General features: G+C 31.0%; 1 protein-coding gene across 1 annotated transcript; it reads right to left on the bottom strand.

Moving 5' to 3' along the window:
- Nucleotides 1-458: 458 nt before the first annotated feature.
- Nucleotides 459-3,466, bottom strand: LOC120084561 (disease resistance protein RGA2-like). Its single transcript, XM_039040360.1, has 3 exons — nt 2,683-3,466; nt 2,322-2,498; nt 459-901 (listed from the first exon to the last, which is right to left on the bottom strand). The coding sequence occupies exons 1-3, from the start codon at nt 3,464-3,466 to the stop codon at nt 459-461; spliced, it is 1,404 nt and encodes a 467-aa protein (XP_038896288.1).
- Between the last annotated feature and the right edge of the window lie 8,549 nt (nt 3,467-12,015).

The following is a 12,015-nucleotide window of genomic DNA, read 5'->3' as shown; positions in this document are numbered from 1 at the left end:
TCTTCCTACAAAACAGAGTAAATTTTCGCCATATTCTCCATCTTTTGGCATTAGTGGATTTTATTGCAAGCATTTGAAATTATTAACAAACTAAGATTATTTACAGACAATTAGCGCATAATTCCTCACTTTTGGCCGCAATATCTAGATAAGGTGGCATAAATAAATTGTATTTCTACAAGTTATCAGCCCCCGGGTTCACATAATGCGTAGATCAGCCATGGAAAATATAGTTTCCCTCGAGGCTTGTTCTTGATGGCCTTGATCTGATCCTTAATGATCCTTCCAATGTCCAATGGGATACATTGCATTATGCAGTAGGTGGCCAAGATGCGTTCTCTAGTTAATGTTTCATCATGCATTGTAGGCATGATGCTGCGTTTGATTAAGTAACACCACAAATTAGCGTCTGGATTCAAATTCCTAGAAGCAAGCATCTTGAATCTGTTTCTTGATGTCTACCACTTGCTTCCAGGTTTGACCACTGTCTTCAGCGTATCTTCTAACTCACTAGGTGTTGGTTGTTCCAAGATGCGATTCCCCTCTACGTCAGGATTGTTGCTCATGTTGAACACTTCATTAAATTTTTCTGCTGAGAAGCGAACTAACACCCCTTCAACAAAGGCGTTGTTCCTTTCCATGTCAAATTCGCTATTGTAGAACGCGCGGACAAGGTTGGGCCAGATGCGATCATGCCCAATGCAAAATTGACTCCACCCTAATGCGTTGATGGTCTCCTTGATATAAACTGGCAAAGGGTGGCGTTTAGGGAACAAGCCCTTCTCTACTAAGATGTCACTGAACTGACGCTTCCTTCCCTTGGTTCTTTTAGGTAACACCTTCGTTACCTTGCGTTTTGCAGCCACGTGTTCTTTGGCCTCTTTAGCCAATGTTGCCAACACTCGGGCAAGTGCTCCAATTTACTCACAAAGGCAAGATCTAGAGAGGTGAGGTTTTCATAATCTTTCCATTGTACAAAATCCAACTCATCCTCTAACCGAAGAATCTGCAATGCCTTCAAATTAGGTACATGGAAAGACTTCAACACGTGCAAAGGAGAATCATGACCAATAATTAATTTAAAAGGGCGAGGAAGTATTATAGGAGTTGTACCCTTGCACCATCTCACCAACTTAGGCATGTTCGAAATCCGTAATTCCTCGAGGGATGGAAAAAGTGTTGATGAAGAAAATAATCATCATTGTTGACATCAATAATGTACTCGATGTTGGGTAAGTAACCAAGCTCAAGATGCTTGAGATTAAGAAACTGATCGAATTGAGGGAGATGTTGCAATCTATTACAATGAGAAAAACATATAATGACAAGACAACCAAGGAAATTAGAGGATATCCAATTACATAACTTCACTCCACCGTACTCACGAATAGATATTTTTTGAAGATTTGAATGTGGTTGTAATCAATCTAAAACACTTTCATAGATCACATCGTCCAACTCTAAACTTGTAAGCTCATTATGGGCAGTTTGTTTCCACCAATTTAATTCCAACTCTCGAAGACCTAACGTTAGTTGCAAGAACTTACTCTTAGTTTCTCCATCAATACTTGTACAAAATTTCAATCCTTGAATACTTAATATTCCTTTCAACTTGGTAAGTCCACCCAACTCATTTAATTCACAGCCCTTATTCTTTTCTAACACAAACTGATTCATTGTTTGAAGATTAGTTAGCTCACCTAACCCTTTTGGCATATGAGTGAGCCTAAAACATTCTCTCAAATCAAGATGCTTAAGGTTGATCAATCTTTTAGTATCTTCCAGCAATTCTTTTAAGCTTGTACACCCAACAAGAATAAGTGTTTCCAAATTATTTAATTGAGTAATAAAGTCGGGAAGGAATTCTATTCTTGAATTTTCTGTAAGATCAGGTTGCCTAAGGTTGCTCCAATCATCTTTTGGAAGTTCTATTAACATGCCACAATTTTTAAGGATGAGTGTTTCCAACTTACACAATTCAATAATAGAATCCGGAAGAGATTGTAATTCAAAATTTTCTGAAAGATCCAAATGCTTAAGGTTGATCAAGTTTCCTACATTACTGGATACATATACTAAATTGAGAAATATTATGAAAGATTTCTTCCAAGTTCAATAGGGAACCAATTGCATCACTTCGAATAAAAAATGTCCTCAATATGTCGCCTTAGATAATGATTCCATAAGTTGATTTTCATGACAATTTTCTTCCAATGAAAAGTGATGAATTCTTTTGTTAATTACATTACCGATCAGTCCACACACACATTCATTATTTGTTATCGAACAAGCCATATCATACATCAAATCGTGCATCTTACATGCTTTTATGTCTCCCAAATCATTTTTTACAACCTCTTGAAAAAATGACCTTGATAATAACTCCATGAAATAATCATCACCAATATCAATGAGGTTATTGTCCTTATTGCCCATTGATTGAATGAAACCTTGTGCTCTCCATAGTAGTATAAGTTCATCCTTTTGAATTTCATGATCTTTGGGAAACAAAGCACAATAGAGGAAACATTGCTTCAAATTAGCTGGGAGATATTTATTGCTGAACTCAAGAATTAATTGCATTTCCTTTAGATCATTATTTCCTTGTTCCAAAATTTGGTAAAGTTCCTTATCCTTAAAAGACAACAAAAATCTTTCTATCAATTTGGTTTCTAAGCTCACTTTGTACTGGATCTGTTTGTAGGAATGGTTTAGGCTTCTTCCCAGTTGCAGACTTTATTATCTTTTGGATAATAACTTTCAGATCAAATTCTTCAGAAACACACACCCATAACTTCAATTGAAACCCATTATTAGTCATATTGTGATGAGTATAAATAGATTGAGCAACGGCAGGCTTTCCCAATCCTCCCATTCCAACAATGGAAACTACTGCAATATTCTCTTTGGTGTTGGAATTTAGTAGAAGATCTATGACTGCTTCCTTGTCATTACTCCTACCAATCACTTCCTCTTCAAGTATAAAAGAGTGAGTCTCCCGTCTCTTTCTCAGCCCTTCGTCTTCCCTTTTCTCTATCACATGCTCACAAAAGCTAAATTGATTTTTTATCATCATTAATAGCTTGTAACCTCTGCCTAATTTCCTTGATTTTGTGACATATTTTCCAATAGATTTAAATTTGGAGAAGAGGGTACATACTTGTTTTCTCTTTCTTCGGTCTTTGGCTAGAACTTGCCTTCTCAAGGTTTCGTAAGACGACTTATCGATCAAGTCATCAATCTCGTACAAAACATCCTTAAGCTTTAAGACCCAATCACTCACTTGACTGTTCTTCGACTGCTGCTCCTCTGCGTCGTGAAGCACAGATTGAATGGCAGAAAGAGTGTCTTCGAGTTTGTCAAGGTCATCCTTGACATGCCACAGCGATCCAAACTCTCGGAGTAGGGAAGAGCCCAGTTTGAATATGATGTCTGCAGTAACGTTGAAGAGAATAGCTTCAGCCATGGTGGATGACAAAGGAGGGAGCTTTGGAAGAAGGTTGCTCAACAGTTTCGCAACAGATCAGTTGATGAACAAGTGCGTGATGTGAGTTTGGGTAAATGCAAGATAAAGCTGAAGACTTTGGTCGTTGTCTATCACTATTTTGTAATACAAAAGTCTCGGTCCTTGGTTGTTGGCTACTACGATTCGACGACTATTATGTATTAATTATATATTTCTCTCTCTCTATATTTTTTGTAATAGTATTGTAATTAAAGTGTGTGATGGGAGAATCGAATTTCTAATTTCAAGGTTACAAGCATTATGATAGTTGAGTTACATTCATGATGACAAAATTTTAAATATCTTATATTCTCTATATATATTATTCATAATGATGATAGATTTTGTAATTGCAATGCATGCCCAGTACAAATTATTTAATTTGCTATTACTTTGAATAATTAAATAGAGTATAAATATATAATTTCAGTTGAATTTTTGAAACCCTCCAATTCTTATTTTAATTCAACCCGAGAAAGCAAAATTGAAGAAACAATTCATAGTTTTAATTAAGATCAAAATAAATTTATTGAAGAAACCTATACACTTATTATTGAATGACAAAATTTGCCACCAAATTAATAGAGAAAATGTTTATAATGAAAGGGTAAAATAGAAACAAAAAGTTCTCCACATAATGTCTTTTATATATACTATAGATGTACATATAGATATGCAAGGAGTCTTAAGAATTAATTTTTTTCGAATTCCTAAATTTATAAAATGATTTTATTTGTCACAAAATTTATAATTTTAGAATTTTAAAGAAATCTATTAAGTCCAAGATTTTTTTAAAAAAAAAAAAATAAAACAATATAAAAGATCTAAACCTAAATAGTATTTATACCTACAAGACAGTAAGAAAATTACTCCAATATTCATGTGAAAATAATTCTAAAATAGAAAAAGTAATTAACAAAAAGACAATAAAAAAGCCAAAATATTAGGATTTTCAGTGAACTCTTCAAATTAAAGAGACTTGTTTATATATTTGTAATAAAAAAATATAAATGGTAAAAGTAAATTTATATATGATTCTTTAGGGACTTTAAATTATGTAATTGTTTTAATGGGTAAAACTGTTGAAAATATTTTCAATTATAATAAAATGTTAGTGTCTATCAGTCGATAGACATCTACCATTGGCCGATAGACCGTATTAATCATCTAAGACATTGATAGATGATGACATTTTGCTATATTTATAAATAAATTGGTTTATTTTCTTTATTTGGAAATAACTCTTGAAATTATGAAAACCTTAAACCCAAGTTTTTAAATATTTGATTAAAATATTAATGTAGCCTCTATACTTTCGAAGTTAAAGTATAATTTTTGTGAAAAATAAAATAATTGTCCATTTATATTGGGGCTATTTAATGTGAAATTATCTAATATATACATATGATAATCAGCTAAAATGGTCAAATGAAAATCAAAACTTTCTCCCTTTAACCCGTTTTGGATCATATAAATTATTTTCTTTCAAAAATTTTATCTTATGTTATAAAACTGAGGCGTAAGTGCGAGTTAAACTAAGCATTCTCATTTTCATCCATGATTGAATGATCAAATAGTTTTCTGTTAAAAAAAAAAAAATTAATTAAGCATTCTTATTTTCATCCATGGTTGAATGATCAAATAGTTTTCTGTTAAAATAAAAAATTAATTAAGCATTCTTATTTTCATCCATGGTTGAATGATCAAGTAGTTCTCTTTAAAAAAAATCATCAAGTGGAGTGAAGACGTGTAGTTTGATTGGACTGATATTTATTTATTTAATTTGAAGGTAAAGAGAATATATACTACAAATTTTGCTTTCCTAATAAAAAAAAATTATTTTCAAATAAAGAAAAATAGGTCAACTTACAAATATAATAAAATATTATTATCTATCAGTGATTTTTTATGATAGACATCTATCGTGGTCTATCAATATCTATTGGTGTCAATGATAGATGTCCATCGCAGTCCATTACTGATAGACAATGACATTTTACTATAAACTTGAAAATATATTTAGTCTGTCTCTTATACACATCTAGATGTGTATAAGAGACAGACCTTGTACTGCCTACTTTGTGAGATACTTTTTTCTCTCTTTTTAATTCTTTTAGATTTTCTTTCTTATCCTTTAAAATACAGGTGTAAGTGTCACTGAAATGACCTTTTTAAACTTGTTCTTGAAAAATCAGAAACTGAAATGGCCATTTTAAAATATTAAACATGCACTTATTTATTTATTAAAAAAAAAAACTCAAGATAGTATTTATACCAAATGACAACTACAACTAAGGCTCCTCATAAAAAAATGATGGGAAAAATATATTTCCAAATCAAAAGCAACCCAATAGGATGCCGAAGTTGCAGAAGAATAGGCGGTTTTGTTGTCTTGAACTACTAATTACGAGGGAAGTCTATCTCCACAAACTGACACGAGTCCTTGCAAGATGTTTTGTCATCACTCATATGATTCCAAGTAATTTTTTCAAGAGATCATCCAAGATAGACTTGCTCCAAGCTAAGTACGCTTAATATTGGAGTTCCTATAATTAAGTTACTAAAAAAAAGGTGCGCGGTTGTTAGTATATGTATAGTTGCTATCACTTTTAAACATTTCTTAACCATATCTTCATAGTCTCATAATTCTTCTCGTTCGGATTTGGTTTCGGTTCATTCATGTACCCCTCTTCAACTAGGGTGCTCATACAAATGTCGTATTTTAAATGACATTTTAAACGGTGCTAATACACCAATCTAATATTCAAATATTGCATTCTAAACAAATGATGATATATTGTTGATACATTAATGATATATTTGAATTGAATTTTAAATTAGTACTAATATACAATTGAAATATCAATATTATACTTTAAGCATATCATCTAATTAATATACTTCACATTCGATATATCAATAATATTATTAATATGTTTCCTTATTTACTCTCTAAATATGGGTGCATCAATAAACTGATATATACGAAATTTCGTTCATGGAGAAATCGCACGTTCATGAAGAAATCTAATTACTCTCTTTTTGGAAGATATTACCATTGCAACCACTTTTTTGTTATTATGGTAGTTTCTTCTATTGCTCTATGTTGGAGAGCTTTTCTCTAGCTCTCGGCTTTTATCTTTTCTCCTGACATTTCATTTTTGGATGGTAATGAATCTACTTCTGAGTCTCGGGTATGATGATTGTGTTAAAGATGTGTCTACCTAATTGAGGTGTCCAACTACATCTTCTAGTCCCTCTTTTCCGTTAGTATCTCGCTAAAAAAAATTGATATATATACGAAATATACAATATATCTTTTCTATAATTGATATACCAAATTAAGTGTAACTTATATGCTATTAAAATTTTGAAAATAGAACAAATTACCTGATATAAATATTTGGGATATTAGTTGACATAAATTAATACAACCCTAAAAAATTGAAAACATGACACGATTAATGCTAAAATCTAAACTATATCATCGAAATTAAATTAATCGGATTAAAACTACTTAAAATATTTCCCTTAATTGAACAAACGACATCCTTCATAATACAGTTAAAGTCATGATATATCAATTTTTTTCCTACTCGCAATTTCCCTTCTTAAAAATGTGTTAGGGATACAAAAATCTTCATATATACACTCAATTTAGCAATAGAGTCTGATCAATACTTTTGTGAAATGTTTTTTTTGGACAGCTTTGTAAATAGAGTAATTAGACCCAAAGCATTAACAAATTAGCAAATGCAAAAAAAAAATTTGCAGATATAACAAAATTTAGACTCAGCTCTAGGATTTTATCCGTGATAAACTATATATCTATGAGTCCATCAATAATAAAATCTTATCACTAATAAGTATCTATCGCAGATAAATTTTGCTATATTTACAAGTCTTTGAAAATATTGTTATACACTTAATTAACCTAAAACGGCTACCCATTACAATTACTTTTATTTATGTCTCTTTTTTCTTTCTTTTCCTCCAAAATAGATGTATAATAAATTTATTCTTATCCTCATACATGCCTGAATTTCAATTGCCAACCTTAATCAGAAAGAAAAAAAAATACTTAAATGTAAAAAGAAATTATTTTAAATGATAAAACTCTAAAAATATTTCCAAATGATAGCAAAATATCATAGTCTATTTACGATAAAACGTGTAAATCATAATAAAAGGAAAGGTCGACTGGATAACCAAAATAGAATGTCGTTTTTAAAGAATGACCAACACTATTTTAGTTTGGAAAAATGGTCAAAAGACTTAATCTACTACTTTTTATAATTTACAAATGGACGAATTTATCCTTATAGTCATATCGCTATAGTTCAAAATAAAATGTCGATAAGTTCAAATCCCACAACTTACAAACATTATATTTTGAATTTTCAATGCCGAGATTTTTTCATCTCTAATGGACTTTAAAATCCAATTCATGTAAATTCTAATAAAACGAATGGTCAGCTAGATAAATGACCAAAATAGAATGTCTTTTTTAAAGAAAGACCAAAGCTATTTTAGTTTGAATCTACTATTATAATTTACAAATGGATGAATTTATCCCTGTAACTATATCTCTAATATAAAAATGAATCTAATAAACTAAAAATAATATCTAATAAAATCTAAACAAACCAAAAAATCCCAATAATTAGTGTATAATTTAAAAATGAATCTAATAAACTAAAAATAATATCTAATAAAATCTAGACAAACCAAAATAAGAAAAAAAGGAAAACAGAGTTTAACAAACTAAAATAATGTTTATAATGTTTTTTAGGAAAAAAAGTACAGGGAAGATTTGGGACAACCTTCAATGATATAAGGATGAGAAGCAATAACAAGTACCTTATACTTAAAAAATAATGTTCCAATTTCTTAGCAATGCAAATACCTTGAACTATCTATTTGAGTCATGCAAATACGATGTACTAAAAAAAGAAGTCACAAGTACCTTGAACTTAACTACTAAAATCTTTATTAAGTCATGAAAATACATTGTACTTAGAAAAGTAGGAGACTCAGGGTAAATATCTTTGAAAAACTTTAAAAATTCGAGACTTTATCTTTTCTCTCAATAATTTTTTACAAAATTTTTTATCTGTTCCGATATTTTTTTCTGCATTCATTTTCTTTGGCATAGGCATATTTATCTCGATGAAAATTTAATGTATCGGACAAAATAGAGTAATGTACATATTTTAAAAAAAATTTACGCGGATGAAAATTGAAACTTTTCCTTGATAAAAATATATGTGGGAAAAAGTCTTTAAAAACCCTTTCTTCTTTTCCCCTCAATTTTTTCCTTTCTCCTTCCCTTCTCCCCCTTTACGTTTCTGTTTCGTTCCTCCTATTTCCCTTCCGTCCCCCTTTCGTTTCCATTTTCCTTTCCATCCCCCCTTGTCTCCCTTTTCCTTTCTGTCCTCCATTTCCCTTTTTCTTTTCGTCCCCCCCCCCCTAGCCACCGATTTTCCCCCCTCCTTTTCCTATTTTTTCCCTTTCCCCCTCCATCTTTTTACACAAACAGCCACCACTCCAACACCGAATGCCAACGCAGGCTACCTCCACACGCTGTCGCACACTATTGTAGCACGCATTGGTTGATTCTTCTTGTCTTTGTTTTTTTTTCTAATAAATATTATTCGTCGGCTGTGTTTCTGTTCTTATTCTGATAAGAGGTTTTGTTTCAGATTGGAGTTGGGATATTCATTTATTTATGATTTAAATTGTTATTCTATCTTTGGTTCGTATATGGATGGATATAATGAATGATGAATTATTTGTGTTTTTTAGTTTTAATTTTGTACATGAGATTCATTCATTAATTTTGAAGTTTAATCTTTCCTTCCTATGGATATAATATGCTTTAAGTTTTTAAATGGAATTTCTAAGGATGTTTAAAGCAAATTAACTAAATTTCACATTTTTTACTTGTTAGTGTTAAATCATCGATTGACTCAAAAAACTTAAGTTGATAGGTAAAGGTAAATTCATATCATCTACTCTAGTAAAGAATCGTTTTGTTTGATTGATTAAAAAGATTGTGAGGAAAAATGAAAACTTTAAAAAAAAAAAATAGAAAATGGAAAATATTTGACCCTTTAGCTTCATTTATTTAGCTTTTATCAATAAAAGTTCACAATCGTAAGTATTTGACCATTTTTCGTTACTAATGTTCTCATCACATGCTTGATATAGACTGACCCATTTGTAAAGTAAGAAGGAACACCAGAAATGTAGTGATTTCTCTCTTGTTCTCATCATAAAGGCCAAAACTTAGAGATAATGGAATATCTTCTTCATATAGCCAAAACTTAGACATGCTTTATTCATTTGGTTCAACGATGAATAAGGATTGAATTAAGTTTAGAGATAGATTCTCAAGAGAGTACATTGACGGAGTTGCACAATTCTTGAAAGTGGCAAAGTGTCATGTATATGGAGAGGGGGAAACGAGATGCTCGTGTAAAAATGGTCAGAATTCAATGTCTCATACATTAGATGGAGTAGAACAATATTTAGTTGCTAATGAAATATCTCCTTCATATAGTTAATTGATTTATCATGGAGAACCAATAAATTTAGCTCAATTTCAAAGAGTCAGGACTCCTTTAGCTTCTTCAGCGAATGATGGAATAAGGGAAGAACCTACTGCACACCATGATGATTAAGATTAAATAAAAAAAAGTTATGATGAATTGTTCAATCTTTTAAATGATTTGCAAGGATCGATGGGAGAATGGGAATATGATGAAGATGAAGAAGACTTTGGAGATGAAATGCCTGATAACATCGAACAAAGGGATACTTCAAATATTTTCTAGGAGTTGATGGATGAAGCACGTAACCTGTTGTACAAATTTTTTCTCATTGAACTTCTTGGTGAGATTGATGTATATTAAGGTTCTCAATAATTGGAGTAACAAATCCTTTGACATGTTACTAGATTTGATGAAAGATGCGCTTCCAACTGGTGCATGTATACCTAGTTCTTTTTATGAAGCCAAGAGAAAATTACGTGATGTAGGACTAAGATATGATTTTATTCATGCTTGCAAGTACGAGTTTTTATTTTATTTTGGAAAAGATATTCTAATTGTAAAAGTTTTTTAGTGTGTGATGAGTCTCGATACAAAATAAAGGATGGCAAGAATATGAAGATCCCAAACAAAATTTTATGTCATTTTCTATTAATACCGAGGTTGAAGCGACTGTTTTCATTAAAGCAGATTACTTCTGAGATGCAAAGGATAGATGAGTTGAAACCAATAGTGTGTTGCGACATCCAGTTGATACTGAAGGGTGGAAATGAACCTTAGGAGGCAAAAAAAAAAAAAAAAAAAAAAAAACTTTACAGAGAGCAACTTTCTTTTGTATCGTTTATTTTTTCTTTTGCAGGTTTTTGAAGGAGAGACCTTCACCACTTCTTACATGAGTGATGGAAAGAAAAAGATGGGGAAGGAGTTGTAACAACTCTCCTTAATTATTTTAAAATTAAATAATTAAAAAAATTATTTAATAATAAATAATTTTAATTCACAATTAAAATTATAACAAGAATATATAATAACCAACTCATTATATATTATGCAATCATATGTTATATCATATATAACATATAATATATAGTTTTAAGTTGTATCATATATAATATATAACCTATAGTTTCTTTTCTCTCTTTTATGGTATTTAACATAAATCATATTTACATTAAATTTTAATTATATGAAATCTAACTCATATAATTAACATTTGAATCATATTTAAATATTTAATTCTTCTCATAAATTCTTTATATTATAATGTATCAAATACATTATAGTAATTATATCATATATAATTACATAAACTTAATTATATCATATATAATTAATTCCTTCAACTAATTGAACAATTCAAATTAATCCAAAACTTGATTCTCATAAAATCCGATGAGCTACCGAGGAGACCTCATCCTATAGCTTCAAGCTTCAACGGTTCGTGAATAATTAATTAAACTCTTTGATTAAATTATTCACCATCTGTTAACTACTGAGCACTCCACTAAAGACCTATATCTACACTCTTCGCACTATAGATATATTTCTGTGTGCATTGGATATAACCAATCCATAGTATGAAGACCCTTCACAAATTTCTCGTAAGTACAGCTGGGCGAAATTACTATTTTCCACCTATAGTTACATCAAACTCCTTAAATACCATTGATTCCTCTAATGAATAATAAATCATAGCCCCACTATAACTAACCTCTCTTAGGCCAATGTGGCGCCACAATGTTTAAGCCTCGAAATCAGCCCTTAAGGGAGCAATTTATCTATTTCCCCCAACATTGGGGAAAGAGTGAATTCCGTCTTGTGTAGTTGTGTTCTCAGCTCCCCAATCAGGCGAATCCCCAAAATGGTAGGCATGTTGAGTCGGCGATCTGGCCACTCATTTCGTTGTCTAATCTTATACAAACTTCTTTGTATAGAATATCCCCACTCACATATCTCCAC

This window comes from Benincasa hispida, chromosome 9 (genome assembly GCF_009727055.1).
Source record: "Benincasa hispida cultivar B227 chromosome 9, ASM972705v1, whole genome shotgun sequence".
Lineage (NCBI taxonomy): Eukaryota > Viridiplantae > Streptophyta > Magnoliopsida > Cucurbitales > Cucurbitaceae > Benincasa > Benincasa hispida.
The sequence above is the reverse complement of the archived record's forward strand: the minus strand, read 5'-3'. Positions and strand labels throughout refer to the sequence as shown.